The sequence below is a fragment of the Amphiura filiformis genome, chromosome 3, assembly GCF_039555335.1.
Source record: "Amphiura filiformis chromosome 3, Afil_fr2py, whole genome shotgun sequence".
NCBI lineage: Eukaryota > Metazoa > Echinodermata > Ophiuroidea > Amphilepidida > Amphiuridae > Amphiura > Amphiura filiformis.
The window spans coordinates 32,496,920-32,519,851 of NC_092630.1; the positions used below are offsets into that span (position 1 = coordinate 32,496,920).

The 22,932-nt window shown below is 37.2% G+C and overlaps 1 protein-coding gene across 2 annotated transcripts in view; it reads right to left on the reverse strand.

Annotated features, from left to right (window-relative positions):
- Positions 1–22,932, reverse strand: part of LOC140148392 (uncharacterized) — an 83,021-nt gene that overhangs the window by 44,779 nt on the left and 15,310 nt on the right. The window contains exon 1 of one of the 2 annotated variants that reach the window (XM_072170320.1): positions 15,019–15,147. The exons of the other annotated variant lie outside the window; for it this stretch is intronic. Coding sequence (XP_072026421.1) covers positions 15,019–15,034 — 16 coding nt within the window. The 5' untranslated portion in view covers positions 15,035–15,147. Of the gene's footprint in view, positions 1–15,018; positions 15,148–22,932 lie in introns of those variants that run through there. 2 annotated transcript variants of the gene reach the window in all.

Below are 22,932 nucleotides of genomic sequence, written 5' to 3' on the forward strand. Positions count from 1 at the left end.
CAATAATAAATTACATACACAGAAAATTGTTGGCTGGGCAACATTCATACTTGTGGATTGCTATCCTCCATCTTCAGGGACTGCCTTTTGAGGAGAGCGAGAGCAGTCACTCTCTACTGCTCTCCTTAAATCTGATATGGGTGATTTTTTTAGTTGACCATTCTCTCCTTACATTCTATTGTAAATGCTCTAAACACTGGAAAACTCCAGGAGAGCTATTTAATGCTCTCCTGCAAATTCCAAAAGGCAGTCCCTGCATCTTCTGCTCTGCACCTGTACCTGAGGGGTCAGTGGTTCAACACATGTGCAGAGAAAACAACTTTCTCTTCCATCTTCTTTCTTTCTTCCTTCTTTCCTTTTTCCGCCACAGAGCAGATAGGGAGTTAGAATTATAAGCTTAATGCGACAAGAGTCTAAATTTAATATAGCAGGGGATAAATATGTATAAATTTGTAAAACATTGAAAATTTTTACCTCATAATGTGTGATTCTTACCTAAAATGACTTTCTTAAGCGCCCGTGTGTTTAATACAATGAATACCGCAATTGGCACAAAAATCAATCAGTGCCTTCATGTTTAACATGACTGAATCATGAGTTTATGTAACATTCAATCTGGATATCATTCAATAAAACCAAAAGAATGATGGTTTCCATGAACATTTTTCTTTGGATGTGCTAACATCTAGCCTTTGACGGGGTGGGCTGCTTCCTATTGGTAGCTGACGAGATGGCGCTGTCAATAACTGATCATAGATATGCGGATGTTTCCACATATTATCTAGTCTGAGCATAGATTTGACGTGGCACCCAAAAGGATGATTGAGTTTCATGCCACCCACCCCACCCCTGGGGGAGGGGTGAGGGCCGCAGCTCATTGACAAGGGGGAATCATGTGTGACCATGAAATCTCAAAAAGCGCCTTCACTATTGGCCAAGAATTGCTTACTGTTTTTAAGGTTTTTTGTTTTCCCCTTCAGAAGAAATCAAAATGCCTACTCATTAGTGATATGTGGCAAGGAGTGAGTAATTAACTGCAAATAATGTCACTTGTGATAAATTCCATGCTTTCACAAAAGAGAAGTTGTTAATTAGATAATTATGTTATCAATTAAAATGAAATGTACACCTATTAAATGAATTTGTGACTAAAACCATAAACTTAATATATTTAACAAGTAGGTTAAGGGCTTGGTCATCCACCTTCGCACAGTATTTTTTGCGGGACCAGAGAGTACATCAGCCACTTTTTGCATTCTGAATACATGGAATGTCAAATATCAAATATTCAAATTTAGCATCTTGAAATTTGTGATATAGGCCTAATACAAATTTGATGGCAAATTGACATTTAACAGTCTTCTGTTCAAAAGTCAAATAAATTTTAAGATATTGCTACAAAATGGACTTAAAATTTACCATGAACATCAGGTTTTATTGACAGACATATTATAAATCCCCACAATCATAATATGAAACCCTACTTTCATCCCTGTCATCATTTTTTATAATGAAAATCTGTGAGAGCAACTGTGAGAGCACCAGCAACATGATAGCGATATGTTTGACCCCTGATGACCCTCTTGATTTTTTTTTTTTTTGTCCTAATATTAACAAGATTCTTTTAATATAAGTTTGCACTGTATGACCCTTGACCCAGTGGCGTAGCTAGGGGTTGTGGTGCCCAGAGCTAAGGATACATAATGACGCCCCATACCCGATTCTTAAAACAATTGTGTGTGAGGCGCGGAAAAATTGGACAAATAGGGCCGACCACAAATAATGAAGTATGAATGTCGGTCTTATATTGATCTTTCAAATGATTTTGTGCTAAAATGCATGTGAAGTGTGTGAGACATTTTACTTTTATCGCTTGGAGGAGGCGCAGAATTGATGCTGAATTGGTCAATTCTGCGCCCAGGGCATGTGCCCCCTTTTTTATTTACTTTTATCGCTTTGAGGGCGCTTTCATCGCTTGGAGGGTGCAGAATTGATGCTGAATTGATCAATTTGGCACCCCTAAGGGTGGCGCCCAGGGCATGTGCCCCCCAACGATACTCCCAGGGCTCGAAAAAATGTTAATTTCCAGGGAAGCAAGCTAAATTTCCCACAATTTATGGCATGTTTTGATATACAAAAAAGACACAATTTCCCTCCAAATACCAGAATTTCCCTCCAAACACCCAACATTTCCTGGGAATGACCTTCCCAAATTCCCCACTTTTTCGAGACATGGCTACTCCACTGCTTTGACCTGATTGGGCATACAAAACACATAAAGGCGCAGGATTGGTCATTGCACAAATAGCCTTCAATTGCAAGAAAGTGTGCAATTTGTATAAATAGCACAAATTGCACAAATAGCCAGTTGCTTAAGCAATTTTCACAAATTGCATAAATAGCCACAGGTGTTGCAATTTGTGGAATTTATGTCAGTAAATTGCACCAATAGCCTACAGTTGCAGGAAAGTGTGCAATTTGTACAAATAGCACAAATAGCAACGTATGTAAGCAATTTTTACAAATTGCATAAATAGCCACAGGTGTTGCAATTTGTGCCATTTATGTCAGTCAATTGCACAAATTGCCTACAGTTGCAAGAAAGTGTGCAATTTGTACAAATAGCCATGCACGTAAGCAATTTTTACAAATTGTAGAAATAGCCACAGGTGTTGCAATTTATGCAATTTATAAAAACAATGAGGCCAATATCTGAGTTGCTTCCAGTAAGTGCTATTTGTGCAATTTGTGCAATTGGTGGAAAGAAAATTTAAGGAAGAAATGATGTACGGACGAGGATGTTTATAAGCAAAAAAAATCCGTCAACAACCCTAATTACGGTTACACTCAACTTTTCCGGCTCGCGCATGCATCATTTCTTTCGAGAACCGCTTTCATATCATCATCATCATCGTCATCGCCATCGTCATCGCCATCGCCATCGTCATCATCATCATCACCACCATCATCATGCATCATCATCATCATCATCATCATCATTATCGGAGTCATCATCATCCGCATCATCGGAGTCATCATCATCCTAGGCATCATATCGGAGTCATCATCATCCTAGGCATCATCATTATAGTCAAAAGCTGCGCCGGCAGTGTGATGATATTATATACAATTCATCATCCTGAATCTGAGGCATCGACGCAGCTCGGTCCCATTGCTTTCGAGAACCGCCTTATTACAAACCGAGAAAATTTAAGGAAGAATGATACGCACGAGGATGTTTAGAAAGAAAAACAAGTCCGAAAACCGCCCTAACACTAACACTAAACTTTTCGGGGCTGCCTTAATCATCAGGGGGGATGGTCTATACAATCATCCCCCAATGTTAACACCTGTATGTGGGTTTCTGACCAAATTAACCTCATATTTGGCCATTCTAGCCCCCAAAGCCCAAATTTTTTCATCAGTTTAGCTTCAAAATGATGGCAACATTTTAGCGCACATTTAGACCATAAACTTATTCTGTCAACAAAAGGTGCTGGATTCACTATTCCCCCCATGTCAAAAAGAAATCTACACCACTGAGTGAAAGATAACTTTTGCAATAATCATTAGGAACTTAACGATGGGAATATCATAATCAATTTCTGTGATTTCCATTCACTTTTAGTTCATACTTTTCTGTGGGTGTGCCTTATAAAACAACCTCCCTCTGAAATCTACCGGCAGATGGGTAGGCCTACATTCTAGAGTCCTTAAATTATGCAACTATAACTGTGTCAACTACATTGCCTTGGTTTTGTTCTGCACATAAATGGTTGTGATGAGTGGATGTCATTAATTGGGTGCACATCCTTCCTGCCATTTATGCCTATTATGAATGCTAATAACTGCATTCTGTGTGCTCTAATAACAACTGTCAAAGAAGTTCCAAAAAGGATAATTGCTATGTTATGCAAAAAAAAAAAGGGGGGGGAGAAACAATTGTTAGCAAGGCAAGGGGAGGGAGGGTAAATTTTTGACAGGTTGAAAGAGGGAAGAGATTTTTGACTATTCAAATGAGGGACAAGAGATTCGGCATATATATTTAAAGGGCACCTTAAAATGTTCCAAAAAGGCTTGGGGAAACAATTTTCTGCTTGCTTCACTCATACAATACATATCTATACTATATCAGGTTTGTAATAGGTTAGACAAAGTTTGGCATGTGAAAAGGGGGGGGTGCAATGATTTTCTGGAGGAAGGGGGTGGGGAATTTGGGTATGCCATGGGGGTGGGGTGGGGGAGGAATTTTGGTATGCCATGGGGGAAGGCAAACATTTAATGGTGGGCCATTTTGGGGATAGATAAGTAATGTACAGACCAATACCATATCAGATGTATATGCATTGAATAAATTCTGTACACTGACAGTCTGGCCAAAAATAGACTCTAGTCTTTCTAAATGAGAATCAGGGCTATGATACATGATATTCCCTTTACCAGATCAAAAGGAGCCTAAACCAATGGCACAATGCTTGTTACAATACACTTCAGTGACAGTGAAAAAAAACCCCAATTATGTGGCAGATAAACCAAAATGAGCAAAACTTATAAATCGCGCCTTTTGGATCAAGTTTACTCTCCAAACCAGGGTTGATTGATTTAAATCACAATGATTTAAATCATTGATTTAAATCGAGATTTAAATCACTTGAAATCAACTTTTTTTATTTTCAACCATTTTTGATAAATATAAGTTAATTTCTTTCTTAAGTTGACTGTTTTAATTCATTCCTGATGTTTCTACAAATTTTGGATGCAATTAAAAATACCTCTATGATGTCACTTTATCTATTGCTAAAAATTCATCTTCAAGATGCAGAATTCAACAGGTTTCCCCCCCCCCCCCCATGATTTTTGCCAAATTTTTTCATTGAAATTTTCACATGCAAAAACACGTTTTGAATTTTGTAAATACCTGATAGTATTGCACATATGCCTAGCATTCCACTGGTCTCTTCTGAATTTATTATGGGGTATAGCAGTTCTTTGGTTTAAACTCGATTGAAATTTAAAAAAATCTGATTTAAATTTAAAAAATCTGATTCTTTTTTATTTAAAAAATAAATTTAAAAAAAATCAACAACCCTGCTCCAAACAAGACAAACTTTGTTTTGACATCAGAAAGACCAAACTGGTTACCCACCTGCAGGTCAAGATACAGGATGCACCTGTTAGGCAGCCCTATGATAATTTCACAATCTTCATTCTACTTTGGTACTCAATGAGAATGACTATTAGTTTGAAATTTTAATTTTGTACATTGCCGTATTCATTCTATACGCCAATGGCCCAATATGTGCCCACACAGCAATTTTCAACTTGCAAAAGTGATAATTGCAAACCCAAGTTATTTACAAAAAATCCTCCTAATAGTCCTAATTTTCCAGTCATCAAAGCCTTATAAACAATAATAAATTACATACACAGAAAATTGTTGGCTGGGCAACATTCATACTTGTGGATTGCTATCCTCCATCTTCAGGGACTGCCTTTTGAGGAGAGCGAGAGCAGTCACTCTCTACTGCTCTCCTTAAATCTGATATGGGTGATTTTTTTTTTTGACCATTCTCTCCTTACATTCTATTGTAAATGCTCTAAACACTGGAAAACTCCAGGAGAGCTATTTAATGCTCTCCTGCAAATTCCAAAAGGCAGTCCCTGCATCTTCTGCTCTGCACCTGTACCTGAGGGGTCAGTGGTTCAACACATGTGCAGAGAAAACAACTTTTCTCTTCCATCTTCTTTCTTTCTTCCTTCTTTCCTTTTTCCGCCACAGAGCAGATAGGGAGTTAGAATTATAAGCTTAATGCGACAAGAGTCTAAATTTAATATAGCAGGGGATAAATATGTATAAATTTGTAAAACATTGAAAATTTTTACCTCATAATGTGTGATTCTTACCTAAAAATGACTTTCTTAAGCGCCCCGTGTGTTTAATACAATGAATACCGCAATTGGCACAAAAATCAATCAGTGCCTTCATGTTTAACATGACTGAATCATGAGTTTATGTAACATTCAATCTGGATATCATTCAATAAAACCAAAAGAATGATGGTTTCCATGAACATTTTTCTTTGGATGTGCTAACATCTAGCCTTTGACGTGGGGTGGGCTGCTTCCTATTGGTAGCTGACGTAGATGGCGCTGTCAATAACTGATCATAGATATGCGGATGTTTCCACATATTATCTAGTCTGAGCATAGATTTGACGTGGCACCCAAAAGGATGATTGGAGTTTCATGCCACCCACCCCACCCCTGGGGGAGGGGTGAGGGCCGCAGCTCATTGACAAGGGGAATCATGTGTGACCATGAAATCTCAAAAAGCGCCTTCACTATTGGCCAAGAATTGCTTACTGTTTTTAAGGTTTTTTTGTTTTCCCCTTCAGAAGAAATCAAAATGCCTACTCATTAGTGATATGTGGCAAGGAGTGAGTAATTAACTGCAAATAATGTCACTTGTGATAAATTCCATGCTTTCACAAAAGAGAAGTTGTTAATTAGATAATTATGTTATCAATTAAAATGAAATGTACACCTATTAAATGAATTTGTGACTAAAACCATAAACTTAATATATTTAACAAGTAGGTTAAGGGCTTGGTCATCCACCTTCGCACAGTATTTTTTGCGGGACCAGAGAGTACATCAGCCACTTTTTGCATTCTGAATACATGGAATGTCAAATATCAAATATTCAAATTTAGCATCTTGAAATTTGTGATATAGGCCTAATACAAATTTGATGGCAAATTGACATTTAACAGTCTTCTGTTCAAAAGTCAAATAAATTTTAAGATATTGCTACAAAATGGACTTAAAATTTACCATGAACATCAGGTTTTATTGACAGACATATTATAAATCCCCACAATCATAATATGAAACCCTACTTTCATCCCTGTCATCATTTTTTATAATGAAAATCTGTGAGAGCAACTGTGAGAGCACCAGCAACATGATAGCGATATGTTTGACCCCTGATGACCCTCTTGATTTTTTGACATGTTGTCCTAATATTAACAAGATTCTTTTAATATAAGTTTGCACTGTATGACCCTTGACCCAGTGGCGTAGCTAGGGGTTGTGGTGCCCAGAGCTAAGGATACATAATGACGCCCCATACCCGATTCTTAAAACAATTGTGTGTGAGGCGCCGGAAAAATTGGACAAATAGGGCCGACCACAAATAATGAAGTATGAATGTCGGTCTTATATTGATCTTTCAAATGATTTTGTGCTAAAATGCATGTGAAGTGTGTGAGACATTTTACTTTTATCGCTTGGAGGAGGCGCAGAATTGATGCTGAATTGGTCAATTCTGCGCCCAGGGCATGTGCCCCCTTTTTTATTTACTTTTATCGCTTTGAGGGGCGCTTTCATCGCTTGGAGGGGTGCAGAATTGATGCTGAATTGATCAATTTGGCACCCCTAAGGGTGGCGCCCAGGGCATGTGCCCCCCAACGATACTCCCAGGGCTCGAAAAAATGTTAATTTCCAGGGAAGCAAGCTAAATTTCCCACAATTTATGGCATGTTTTGATATACAAAAAAGACACAATTTCCCTCCAAATACCAGAATTTCCCTCCAAACACCCAACATTTCCTGGGAATGACCTTCCCAAATTCCCCACTTTTTCGAGACATGGCTACTCCACTGCTTTGACCTGATTGGGCATACAAAACACATAAAGGCGCAGGATTGGTCATTGCACAAATAGCCTTCAATTGCAAGAAAGTGTGCAATTTGTATAAATAGCACAAATTGCACAAATAGCCAGTTGCTTAAGCAATTTTCACAAATTGCATAAATAGCCACAGGTGTTGCAATTTGTGGAATTTATGTCAGTAAATTGCACTAATAGCCTACAGTTGCAGGAAAGTGTGCAATTTGTACAAATAGCACAAATAGCAACGTATGTAAGCAATTTTCACAAATTGCATAAATAGCCACAGGTGTTGCAATTTGTGCCATTTATGTCAGTCAATTGCACAAATTGCCTACAGTTGCAAGAAAGTGTGCAATTTGTACAAATAGCCATGCATCGTAAGCAATTTTTACAAATTGTAGAAATAGCCACAGGTGTTGCAATTTATGCAATTTATAAAAACAATGAGGCCAATATCTGAGTTGCTTCCAGTAAGTGCTATTTGTGCAATTTGTGCAATTGGTGGAAAGAAAATTTAAGGAAGAAATGATACGTACGAGGATGTTTATAAGCAAAAAAAATCCGTCAACAACCCTAATTACGGTTACACTCAACTTTTCCGGGCTCGCGCTGCGCCATTTCTTTCGAGAACCGCTTCATATCATCATCATCATCGTCATCGCCATCGTCATCGTCATCATCATCATCACCACCATCATCATTCATCATCATCATCATCATCATCATCATTATCGGAGTCATCATCATCCTAGGCATCATCGAGTCATCATCATCCTAGGCATCATATCGGAGTCATCATCATCCTAGGCATCATCATTATAGTCAAAAGCTGCGCCGGCAGTGTGATGATATTATATACAATTCATCATCCTGAATCTGAGGCATCGACGCAGCTCGGTCCCATTGCTTTCGAGAACCGCCTTATTACAAACCGAGAAAATTTAAGGAAGAATGATACGCACGAGGATGTTTAGAAAGAAAAAACAAGTCCGAAAACCGCCTCTAACACTAACACTAAACTTTTCGGGCTGCCTTAATCATCATCATCATCATCATCATCATCATCATCATCATCATCATCATCATCATCATCATCATCATCATCATCATCCAACATCATCATCATCATCATTATCATCATCATCATCGTCGTCAACATCATCATCATCATCATCATCATCATTATCGGAGTCATCATCATCATCCTAGGCATCTTATCGGAGTCATCATCATCCTAGGCATCATCATTATAGTCAAAAGCTGCGCCGGCAGTGTGATGATATTATATACTGAATCTGAGGCATCGCGCGTCTTATCATCATCATGGTCATCATGATAATCCAAGTCTATATCATGCGATGCATCGTCATCAACAAAATTTCACGGTTGATTTAGCTCTTATTCCTGCTAAGTAATAGGGTAATTAGACTCCCAAAATAGCGCTGTCCCATTGCTTTCGAGAACCGCCTTATTTCAAACCGAGAAAATTTAAGGAAGAATGATACGCATCTGACGATGTTTAGAAAGAAAAAACAAGTCCGAAAACCGCAGTAACTACGGTAACACTCAACTTTTCGGGGCTCCCCTAATTTCAATATCGCTAATAAAATGACACCTTTATTCATTTTGTCATTATGCTTAGGCTTGGTTGGGGAATGCTAATGCACAAAATTTCCGGTTTATTTAGCCCTTATTCCAGCTAATAGCGTAATCATCGTCGTCATCATCATTATCATCATCGTCGTCGTCTACATCATCATCATCATAATCATTATCATCATCATATTCATCATCATATTCATCATTATGGGAGTCATCATCATCTATGCATCATATCGGAGTCATCATCATCCTAGGCATCATCATTATATCCAATCATCCGAGTCATACTTAATTTGAGGCATCGGCATCTTGTCATCCTCATCATCATCATCCTAGGCATCATACGGCAAGTCCTGCCGGCGAGAAGTTCAAAATTGCATAAATTGCACAAATTGCTGACGGCTAGAAGGGACTTGGCGATCAATGTCATAATTGCTTATATAGTCGGCACGTTAAAGCCCTTTCCACCAATTGCACAAATTGCACAAATAGCGATCATTGGAAGCAACTAGGATATGAGAAAAATAATCTAAGTTCAAAATTGCATAAATTGCACAAATTGCTGACGGCTAGAAGGGACTTGGCGATCAATGTCATAATTGCTTATATAGTCGGCACGTTAAAGCCCTTTCCACCAATTGCACAAATTGCACAAATAGCGATCATTGGAAGCAACTAGGATATGAGAAAAATAATCTAAGTTCAAAATTGCATAAATTGCACAAATTGCTGACGGCTAGAAGGGACTTGGCGATCAATGTCATAATTGCTTATATAGTCGGCACGTTAAAGCCCTTTCCACCAATTGCACAAATTGCACAAATAGCGATCATTGGAAGCAACTAGGATATGAGAAAAATAATCTAAGTTCAAAATTGCATAAATTGCACAAATTGCTGACGGCTAGAAGGGACTTGGCGATCAATGTCATAATTGCTTATATAGTCGGCACGTTAAAGCCCTTTCCACCAATTGCACAAATTGCACAAATAGCGATCATTGGAAGCAACTAGGATATGAGAAAAATAATCTAAGTTCAAAATTGCATAAATTGCACAAATTGCTGACGGCTAGAAGGGACTTGGCGATCAATGTCATAATTGCTTATATAGTCGGCACGTTAAAGCCCTTTCCACCAATTGCACAAATTGCACAAATAGCGATCATTGGAAGCAACTAGGATATGAGAAAAATAATCTAAGTTCAAAATTGCATAAATTGCACAAATTGCTGACGGCTAGAAGGGACTTGGCGATCAATGTCATAATTGCTTATATAGTCGGCACGTTAAAGCCCTTTCCACCAATTGCACAAATTGCACAAATAGCGATCATTGGAAGCAACTAGGATATGAGAAAAATAATCTAAGTTCAAAATTGCATTTACTTCTAGCTATTTGTGCTATTTGTACAATTTATATATGTGGCGAAATGTAAAATTTCCCTATACCTTAAGTATAGGAAATTTACTAAAACAACCAATCCTGCGCCTTTCTCACAAAACATGTATGTGTAGAAAGCAAATGTAAATTGCAGTCCAGTAAACATGATTAACATGGTAAATACGATTTCTCAAGTTGCAATTGGGTATTAAGGTGGTACGAAAGGCAAAATCAAGTTGCTCTGATTGAGATTAAAATGGACTTGTTGCAGAGAGATATGCAAAATAATCTTAATTCCAAAATTTGAGCCAAATCGGACAAACGGTTTTTGAGATATTGCTGTTGAAAGATTCTTTGTATTCTATTGTTTTTGCCAATATATTGATGAAGTTAATGAGGAAAATTGGCAAAATGTGCTCATTAATATTAATTTTTGCCAATATTTTCCCAATATTTTATGAATAAACCTTCATACTACTTTTACCTTTAAAATTTTGACCTGAAACTTTGCCAATGTGTCTCTATGACCTAAACCTTTAACATGTGATTTTTCCGTCCATCTAATTTGCATATTTGCATAATTAATTAGCTTTAAGTATAATGCTAATTAATTATGCAAATATGCAAATTAGATGTGCGGGAAAATCACATGTTAATGTTTTAGGCCATAGAAACACATTGGCAAAGTTTCATGTCAAAATCATATAAAATAAAAGTAGTATGAAGGTTTATTCATAAGATATTGGTATAATATTGGCAAACATGAATATTCATGAGCACATTAATGCAATTTTCCTCATTAACTTCATCAATATATTGGCAAAAACAATAGAATACAAAGAAACTAAAACATGTATATCTTGACAACCGTATATCCGATTTCCTACAAACAAAAACTATTTTGCTCAGTGTATTTAGCTTAACTTATTCAATCTATTCAAATGGTTCTAAATTCAGTTTCTGTTTTCCAGAAACATCGTTTCGAACCCCCTTAAATGGATAGGAATAAAACCGATTTTATTACAATACACCATAGTTCACTTAAACTTTTATAAAAAAAAGAGTTCATAAGATTTTCATTGATATCGCAGATTCGCAGACTTAGAAAGTAAAAGTATTTATTTACTGGAGGGGAACTGGGGATGACAGAGTCCTGTCTTTTACGTCATATTACTCATTTGTATGCCAGGTTTGGATGTTTTCCATTTTGCAATATTGCCAAACTAAACAGATCCACACTTCCTTTCAATAACACAAAATTTCCTCTAATACCTATGGTCTGACCAAAAATACAAGCAAAAGTCAGCTGTCCTATTTATTTGGAATTCTCCAGCTATTTAAAACAATGACAATTTTTGTTTTTCTTCATTTAAATAACATGGGATTTTTTTTTCAATTCTGATGACCAATTTTAGGATATTTTAAGGTATAAAACAGTTAAAGCCATATTATAACATTTTCAAACAAAATAGATTAGCATTTCTTTGCCATAAAATGTTAGCTTTTACTGTCAGATATATCCCTTTTATTTTTGAGCCGAACAACTACGGCAAAGCAAAGAAAATGGGAATTTACTATCAGCCTCGCGCACATTCGCCCACTCATTCGGTCATGTTGTGGTACGACCCTTAGCTTTGTTGTGTATATCACCGTCCCGTGTACGTAGCCTACTGTGTGTTATGAACATCGTGTATGCGTTCGACTAATAATTCCATTGTAATAATAAAGCGCCGGTTCCGGCGTTTTATTCAAAATCTCGGATTTTGACAAAACTACAGCACCTAGAGTCTTGATTTTTGCAGGGTATATTGGTTTAATAAAGTACAATTTAATCGTGTAAAAAGGAATTTTAAAAATTCAGTGAGGCGTCTTCCTCAGCAAATGTTAAAATATGGCTTTAATTAAAAAATTTCAATAAAAATGCAGTTTTCATCGATTTGGAAATTTATTATTTGTTATGGTTGATTTTTTCAGAAATCTGTTGGGATAGTTGAATTCCTTGCATCATTTCTGAGCATGTATATTGTTACTTAGCATCATTACTTTTAAAAATACAAAACAAAGTCAAAATTTCCCACTTCCGAGTGATTCTGCATGCAGCCTGCCCCTTTAAAGTGCATTATAAGTTTACTGTGAAGTTTAATGGAAATACCCTCTTTTTTTAGCTTGTTTGTTATCTTCCTTTTTCATTGAAATGCAGTATTTTTCTTCTACATACCACAAATAACAACCAGTAGCCCTAATCAGATGGTACATGTATAACTTGGCATGGTAGTAATAGGGGCTGTGCAATAATTATGAGCCTGGGGGGAGATTCCCGGGCTCGCCAAAAATCACTTGCCCCCCCTTATCGGCCTGCCAAAAATCACTTGCTCCCCCTCTTGGCCTGCCAAAAAATTGTTGCCCCCCCTCCTTTGCACATGCCAAATTTTTGGGATCCCAATTTGTAAACCTTTAAAATAATCTAGATACATGTGGCGAGTGCAGCGAGCAGTAAAATTTGAATATTTAAGGGCTGGGGTATGAACGTTTGGACAGTATTTATTTTGGGACATTAGAGCACATTAGACATATCGAATTGCATTCTGAATACGAAGAATGTCATTCTGATATCAAATAATTTTGATTTTTGAAATTGCAATTTAATACACATTTTATGGCAAATCATTAAAATTGATATTTTTGATATTTAACAGTACTTGAAGTAAACTTTATAAATCTGATGATTTATACTTAAAGTGTATGTAGGTGGGATGAAAAGCCGACGATCAATTGAAAATTTTGATCTTTCGTATTGAAGATATGGATTTTTTTCCCAAAACACCAAAAAAAAATTAGGTCTTTTTGGGAAAAAATCCATATCTTCAATATGAAAGGTCAAAATTTTCAATTGACCGCCGGCTTTTCCTCCCTCCTACATACACTTTAAGAATATATCATTAGATTTATATAATTTACTTCGAGGACTGTTATATATCAAAATTTGAAAATATCAAATTTTTATAATTTGTCATAAAATTTGTATTATATTGTGATTTTAAAAAATGAAAATTATTTGATATCAGAAAGACATGCTTCGTATTCAGAATGCAATTCGATAGGTCTGAGGTACTCTCATGTCCCACAAAAAATACTGTCGAAACGCAATAAACGCTCATTTTGGATCCCTTAAGCATTACCGTACTGTTTTCCAAAGCTTTTTAAAAGCGTTTTTATTTAAAAGGCGCCCATGAATGTGTGCCAAAAATCGCTTGTCCCCCACCTCGGCTTGCACGTGCCCTGGCCCTGAATTAACAAATTCAGCATCAATGCTGTGCCCCTCCAAGCATTCATTATAACCAAAATTAATTAGTGGTGGGCCCTATGTCTGAATTTTCGTGCATTCCGCACGCAATTGTTTCAAGAATCCAGGGGGGGGGGGCATCATTATGTATCTTTAACCCTGAGAACCACAAGCCCTAGCTACACCCACTGGCAATATTACCGATCACCGATAAAAAAAATAAAAACAGGAAAACTGCAGCATTGACAAATTTGAAGCCCCATTCAAATACATGTAACTAATTTCTCTGTAGACGCAAGTAGAGAAATATTACAGATTCGTGTAAAATGTCTTATTTTGTCTTAACACAGCTTTCGACTTAATCAAAAGCAAGCTATGTTAGCACATCTATGACCCTTTCACAATCATATATTTTGTACCTCTCCAGCTTTTACATCAATTACTAGTAAATTATTCACAATCCTGTCAGGGGCAAACATCACATAGAATACCAAAGTATGGCAGATTGTTTTTGAAAAGTCCCTGTCCAAAAAACCCTGCAAATAAAACCAGACCTCTACATCTTCTGGGGTTTATTGATATAGCCTAGATTTATTACTCTGGTCTTGTTTTGAGTTCACAGAACTTATTCTAGCATTGCTACTGAGGCTTTAATCTTGCCTGTCCCAAGAGCAATACCCATCCAAAATGATGGGTGGAACCAGGCCCGTAGCCAGGATTTTTTGTGGGGTGCTGATTTTGAAAAAGTGGACTTTTTATCAAGGGGGAGGGGGGGGGGGGGGATTTTGTGAAAAGTGGACTTTCTTCCCCAAATTTGGCCCTTTTTTGATCAAAAAAGCTTTAAAAAGTTGATTTTTTTGCTCTATTTGCTCGCAAATTCTTTAATTTTGGGACCTATTGTATACTTTGCAAATTGGGGGGGGGGGGTACATCACACCCCCTTGCACCACCCTGACTATGGGCCTGCATGGAACCGTGGAAGGGTGGCTGCCCGGGTGTGACTGGCTAACACCATTCTCACAGGCAATTAGCAGAGGCCTAATCATTACATAATGTATAAGCCACCTTCTTACTCACCTGTATCAAACATCATCTTGTCTCAAATCATCTAAAACAGCTGAATATAATCTCAAAATAGCTATAAAATCCCTAGATTTCCACATGAATGCTTGGTTGGTTTGTAATATCCACTAGTTCCACTATAATAAGCCGCACACGGGTCCACACACAAAAATTGCAATCACGTTATAATAATAATATATATTCCATGTTGAATAGTATCTAGAATGTGCATGTTCAATTCAAATTACAGGCAACTATGAGGCATACACATGTTGAACGCAAAAAAGGTTCTACTAAGTATAGTTAGATTAATCATTGCGTTTAACACTTTCAGTACCATACCAAACTATTAGAAATGTGATAATAGATTGACGTGCACGAACGTGACAATTGTTTTGTGAAACAGCTTGCCCTACAGACAACACATGGATAGATGCTATCATCATAATGACTAATTATTTGAGATATTACAGGCATCCTGCGTGAAATTCCTATCTTTTGCTTTATTTTGGTAAACCACAATGTAGGCCTAAACCTCTTTGTAGGCCTACACATTGTACATGTAGAATAGGCACTATGCACAGGTTATGTTAGATGTCGCAAGTAAAGTGCTAATGGTTTAAGTAGTAAGCCTTCAGTGACATGGCCGTCATTTCCTGTATCAACAAGAGAGACTTCCCTCCACTGTTTCCCCTATAATAAAACCCCATTCATAACACAATGTCCTGCCTGGTTGCTTGTCAAGCCAGCTAGCCAATATGACAATTCGCTATTCTTATCCGTACTCGGCAATGGACCAAACTCACATTAGCCGGACCAAGCCGACTTCCACTTGTGATCTTGAACTTAAAATAAAAGTTTGCATCCGGTGACATTCAGTAATGATTATGAAGCCGGCAAATGTTTGGAAATGAATGTTTGATGGTGTAGTTGATTGAATGATTAATTGCTTGATATGTGTCAATTAAGTATGACACATTTGAGACATTAATCAGCTCCACTGTTGATGCTTGTCCGTAACTACATCATCTATGTAGGCCTAGGCTGGCACATTTCTACAGAAAATATTTCCAGTTTCGGTATGGGTACAGGTTGTCCTGTTTCTGTGGAAGCAGTTTATATCATTGTCTCTGGTGTGTTGGAAGGCTAGCGGTATTGTAAAAAACAGGGCTATGTGAAATATAATGATACACATTTTGTACGCATTAGGCCTAGATACACTTAAACAAAGCTCAATTCTTCCAAGCTGTTCAGTACAAGCCTAACCAGGCCCGTACGTCAAAATATGACAATTCGCGAGCGTAGCGAACAAAAAAAATCGGGATATATGCTTTTTGGCCAAAAAAGGTCCAAATTTTTGAGGAAAAGTCCTCTTTTTACAAAATCACCCCCCCCCCTTTGGCAAAAAGGGCCACTTTTTCAAAATCAGCACCCTCCCAAAAAAAAATCCTGCATACGGGCCTGGGCCTAACCATATAGGATCATCAATCACTGCATTAGCTGAGCTTCTTCATATCTTCTAACCAAAAGATATCCTGTAAACATTTAAAGAGCCTTATTTTTTAAAGGAAAAAGAAAACAATGGCAAATTTTCACTAAAGACCCAGACAAGTGAAGTAAGTTTAATCATAGGCTTTGAAGGCCTATGGTTTAATCTCTCTCTATACACAATTCTTTTGATGTGACTTCTCCAATGCTGCATACTTCTTGGTGGAGGCTGAAATTTAATTGCGACTTTTTCATCATGTATATGACCCGGTTTTGCACTGAAAAATTCTAAATTCAATTTGAACTTATTTAATCCAATTCTGTCAAATTCAGTGCTGTTTATCTTAGTGTAAACAAGAACAGTCACTATTTGATTTCAACTTCCTATCAATGTTGCTTTGCTTTAGGAGCTTCATTTAGATTCAAGTTGACTTTGTCTGTATTGAATTGCATTTTTGCTGATATAAACAGGCAATTGAACTGAGTTTTTGTTCTTCATGTGATATCTGCAGAATAAACATTCAAGTCAACTTCAAATTTTTGTGAGGACAACTTCAATTTATGTATAACTGACAGTGTAAACACCCACTGACTCTCATGAATTTATGGTAATTCTCTGGCACAATCAAATTTGAATTGTAACTTTTTTCAGCGATCATGCAGTGAAAATTTTAAAGTCTTTTTCAGAAAAAAAATAGAAAAAAATATGTATCTTCAATACGAAAGGCTAAAATTTTCAAATGATGGACGGCTTTTCATCCCAGCCACACTAGTTTACTTTGAGGACTGTTAAATGTTAAAAATAGCAATTTTGACGTAAGATTTGTATCATATCGCAAATTTCAGACAATTAAAATTATTTTATATCGAAAGGACATTTCTCATATTCAGCATACAATTTGATGTGTCTGATGTGCTCTTATGTCCTACAAATATACTGTGCAAACATTGCTATCCGATCCCTTAACAGTAAAATCACTAGCAATTAAGCTATGTTGGCATATCTATGTTAATTACAAAGGTGCAAAAAACTGATTTTTTATGAATTTTGCCATTTTCCAAATGAACAAATCACCGAATACTAGGGTCTACAATATAGCTTTGTGATTGCATCGTCAGGCTGTCTATGTGATTAATATGACGGCTTTTACTTAGAATCAGCCCCTAACCCACTTCCACCTTGACCATGACAAGTATCTAAATAGCTCATCACTTAATCACATCCCCGGATCACATCTAGGGTTCACAGCTTGCTCAAGCTTCATTTATTCACAACTCCACAATTTCACTGCATCATGCTTATCTCACATCCTGACAGATTACTGCTTAAAACTATCTGTACAGAGGAAGGGTGGACAACTGGACATGTGCTAAATATCATTTCAAACCTTGAACTACAATATTATACCAGGTTCACACAAGTGTTTATCTCCGCCAATTACGATTGTATTACAATTATTGTATTACTACATTTAAAAGAGTTTTTCTGTATAAAAGCCACTGTGCGCCTGTCATTTTAACATGGTTACTCAAATTATGACACAATGACAACTTTTCAGCTGTGTGACTGCTGTCGTCATTCACAGGGGGCTGTGCAATATATAAAAAGTTTAAAATGGCAAAACAATACAAAGCAAAACAGCAAAATTAATTAGAAGACAAAAAAAAATAAAAGCTTCACTAAACTATGGCTTCTGGTATTTCCTAAAGAATAAGGCTAAAAAATATATTATGTCTCACAGCTGCTATGCGTGTTTGTTTTTCTTTGCGGGTTCATGTCAACTGAAATGGCAAATTCGTTTTGAATTTCCCTTTTTTAGTTTTTTGCTGTAAAATCATGAAATTCTAAAAAAACAAATGTATTGCTCTATGCTGCATATGAATAGAGAAGAGGGGCAATACAACAGGTCAGTTTTGGAAAATGTTCAAGGAGAGTAATTCAACTGGCAACTCTGTTGTTTAGCAGTAGTCAACATCAGCTGTATACAGATGTCACTGCAATAACTGATAAGACAGACAGTTGTCCAAGCACCTGCAAGTAAGTGGACATTTTTGGACTGGTTTATGGAAACTGTGCACATCAGGGGTGTCTATTCTTCCAGAAAATTGAAATTATTCCCTCACCCTACTGCGCTGTGTCACATCCGTCCCCAGATTCTTCCCCAACTGAAAACCCAAAAAGGGAAAATTTTAGGTTGGTTGTTATCTCCGGGGGCACTCCCATATATTGACTATATTGACATACGTCATGAGCCCATGAAAAGACCCCTTTATTTATGGCAAATCCTATACCCAATGACCCTGTTTTTTTCAGTAGCCTACACTGAATGGCCCCCTTTTCTTGAACAATTAGTCCTCAAAATTTAAATTTCGGCGCGCTTCACACACATTTTGAGCAAAATAAACAGTACAGTACTGTAAAATTGGGTAAAAAGCTATTTTTGATTGTCGATGATATGAAATTTTAGGCGCTCCCATACAAAATCACTCCATTTTTGACATTGCCAACACCGAATGACCCCCTTTCTTCTGAAAATTTCCACACTGATAGACCCCTAGTTTCATACGCTGGTGGGCACAGGTATGTCACTTTCATATTCGAGTGTCTCCCCCGGGTGCTATCTACATGTACTTCAGGGGCGGATCCAGGAATTTTCAATAGAGGGGGCGCCGAGCCACCACCGCCGCTGCTGCAGCTCGGCGCCCACACAAAGTCAGGCGCCGCTCTGCAAAAATACACAGAGTCAGGCGCCGATCTGCAAAAAATAGAGGGGGCGCGCGCCGGGTGCGCCCCCCTCTAAATCCGCCACTGTACTTTTCCTTATTTTCTTGTTCCCTCCCTTCCCTGACTGAACATATAGGTGTGTTGCAAGTTGTTCTATTCTGTCTTCCCAAAAAACATCAAATTCTTTCCTAGATGGTATCAGTCTGGACACTGAACCATTGCATCTATTGCAATGGTTCAAAGGGAAGACAGGCTGGTAAACACCTCTAAGCTCTTTAACTGTGATTTATTATTTGCAGGGGTGTGAGAGTTCAGCTTTTTTGTTTTGATTTTCAACTTTTTTTGTACCAGTACACTTGCTCTGTATAAAAGTATAGGATCTTCCCAAATTGCATCTGTTTGCTAGGTGTTTTGAGCTTTTTGCTATCTGGGTTTTGCGTTTTCAGCTCTTTTATATATGTGGTGACTCGCATGCTCCTGATTTATAAAGCCTTAGAATTAAAATTCTTCTGTTGCACAGTTCGGAGATTGCCACTGAACTATTGCATCTAAGGGAAGAATAATCAAGGAATTGGATCTGAAGCTGAGGTTTAAAAGGGAAGATAAACTTGCACAATAGAGCTGTTAACTAATTGATGGTTCTTCCCTTAGAATCCCAAATGCTTCCCTAGATAGGCAGGTGTCCAAACTAAAAAGAAAATGGATTTTGTATGAAATATGCAAAGCAGAGCTCCCTTAATCTTAGTGTGCAAACTGTGCATTATTACCTATAGTATGACCACTAGTCACTATTGCCCAGGCAGGGAAGAATTACTGACCCAACTTTTCCCTGTTTGATGTAAAAGTCCATGGTTTCCCTCAAATAATTATTTTTGGGATGGGAATGGGTAAAAGCCAAGGGACCACTACATGTATGCTAATGTTATGTACCCATTATAATTCTTCCCTAAATGACACTTGATGAATTCACCCACCCTGTAGAGAAGTCACTGCCAGCCATGCAGTGACCATCTATTTCATTCCAAAAATACCATAAAACATAATAATACATGTTCCAGTTATACATTTTTCCCCAAATTGTGAATTTTATTTTACTCTTCCTTGAATCCTGTTGACTTTCTTCTGTTTTTCCCCTCTCTTTTTTTTCTTTTTCAAAATGCAAAATTCTTCCCCAAAGGGGTAAAATTATTCCCTCCCCTTTGGGGCGATTAACGGAAGAATAAACGCCCCTGGTGCACATGCCCCCTTTTGCAGATGTCTGCCAATTAACTTAAAATTCAAGAAACTTGAATAGTTTTCTGCTTAAAGTTATAGTTACATGAAGATTCCGATCCTTTTAGGGGGAAGTCATTTTCTTCAGAAGGGGATGGGTCATGAATATACTGGGGGTCATAGAATTTTTAGACCAAAAATAGGGGGGTTATACAATGCAGAATTATTAAATGCTGTTGACTCAAAATTTTCGTGTGCACAATGTTTAGTTACTGTATATAATGCAAAATTTGTGTGCGCTCTGCCCACCTTCTTACAATCCGGTCAGTGACATATTCATGACCCACCCCGTTCCGAAGAAAATAACATCCCCCTTACCATGTTTGTGTTCATTTCAATGTATTTTTGTAACAAAGCACCCATTTAACTTTAATCTTCTGCACCAGAAACAATTTATACACATGATTTGTTTGCAAACTGTGGCCATGTAAAGTTATTGATAATGGTAAAGTGTTTGAACATTTGACACTAGCGGTGAATGAGTCATTTTTCCTTTTCGGCTCAACCGGACTTCACTTGTGGAAATTTCTAACAATAGAAACTGTAGACAGGGAGTAATAGTTATTTTATGCAAGACCAATTCCTGGTATTTGACCTATATGTAAATAACAGAAAATTGAGGCCCATTGACTAATTAAAAACTTTCTCTACCAAGTTATTTAAAACACAAGACTATTTAATGTTTAGTTCTCTTTTTCGGCTCCTCTTTGAGAAAGTCAACTTCATATAAGATGAGGCATAGCACTGGCTTCTGTGCTGTACTCTGATACCTGTATGATGATTTTCCAACTGTAGGATAGTAGCCGACTGGCTTCTGTGCTGTACTCTGATACCTGTATGATGATTTTCCAACTGTAGGATAGTAGCCGATCCTACGCTCGGTGCTCGCTACGCTCGGTGCTCGCTACGCTCCCTATTCGAGAGGCGTCACGGTTTGTGGAACGGGGCTAGTTACGCTCGGTGCTCGCTATGCTCGCTATTCGAGAGGCGTCACGGTTTGTGGAACGGGGCTAGTTCTAACGAGGCACAATATTCCTTAATAACACATATAATGTGACACGATCTGGTCCATGGGGACTAAAGGAGGCATTTTTGAAAATTGAGTTACTACAATCATTACATAATACTTAAAATACGCTATAATTGACTGAAAACACCAAAGGCCTAGCATACTTGGTTCTTAAGTTGGGTATATATGGGATGTGATCAAGCAAAATCAGTTGGAACTCGGAAATATTAAATTTTCAGTTTCTTATAGGATAGTAAAAACCATTTACTTATTTTGCAGAAAACCCCATTGAAATTGAACAACCAGTTCAAAAGATATGAGCAATTAACGAGTTTCCAAAACAACAGGAAATTCCTTTGTTGGGCTATATTTCAAAATCAATATTTCCGAGTTCCGACTGATTTTGGTTTTAAATCGCATCACATATGACTTAGGCAGATTGCGTCATCACATCACATGCAATGCATAAATGTGCAGTGGTTTTAATAAGAGGTTTAATAATGAGCTTTAGTGAAACTCGGTTGGGTTAGGATTAAGGTTACTAAAGGAAATACAAGTATCTACACAGTACACATGTATATACGTGCTGTCTATCCCGGGCTGTCTACATATATCCAAGTTTTCTCAGCAATTTTATTTTAAAATATCCCAGTGAGACAAATGTTGGTGCGTCGGATAGCTTATTATTTTTGCATGTTTATACAGAATTGTAAGAATCCATTTGAATATCGTTCATTTAATGAAGGTTTTTTTACAGCTGACTTAATTTTACATGCTGAACAATTCGAGACAATTTTCATTGAAATCTACTTTATTTATAACTAAAGAACAGTATGTCACAGATGGGACAAACAATACTTTTTCTCTGCTCGCCTCTGCAGCGCGTCACTGTCCAGTTGACATCACAATCCGAGGGAACTGATCAATTCTAGTCTTTTGGATGATACATAATGTAAAGCAAAAAAAAAAATTAAATAAAAAAAAAAAAATAAAAATAAAAATTGGATATCATGATGAAGCCAGAGAAACATCTGATCAAAGCTCGATAACTCACACAAGGACCGGCTGCACCGGTACTGTGACATTCTGCGTACTTGTAAAAATACTAACATAAAATTGAATATAGTCACCACACTAAGGCCTAAAAAATTGTTTGATTGGCGTAACCCGACCTACCCTAAAATTAGGCCCGACCCTAGAAATTTTCCCTTTTTTTTTTTTTTTTTAATAATAAAATTTAAAAAAATAAAGAAAAATAAAGAAAAAAAAGTTCCAAAGCCTTTATCAAATGAAATTTACAGCTTAAAAAGTAAAAAAAAAAAAGAAGAAGAATCCTGACCTACCTACCCTAATTTTTTTTTTTATTTTGCGCCAATCAAACAAAATTTTTTTAGGCCTAAAGTTAAATCTTTGAGTTAAATCATACTGCACCTGT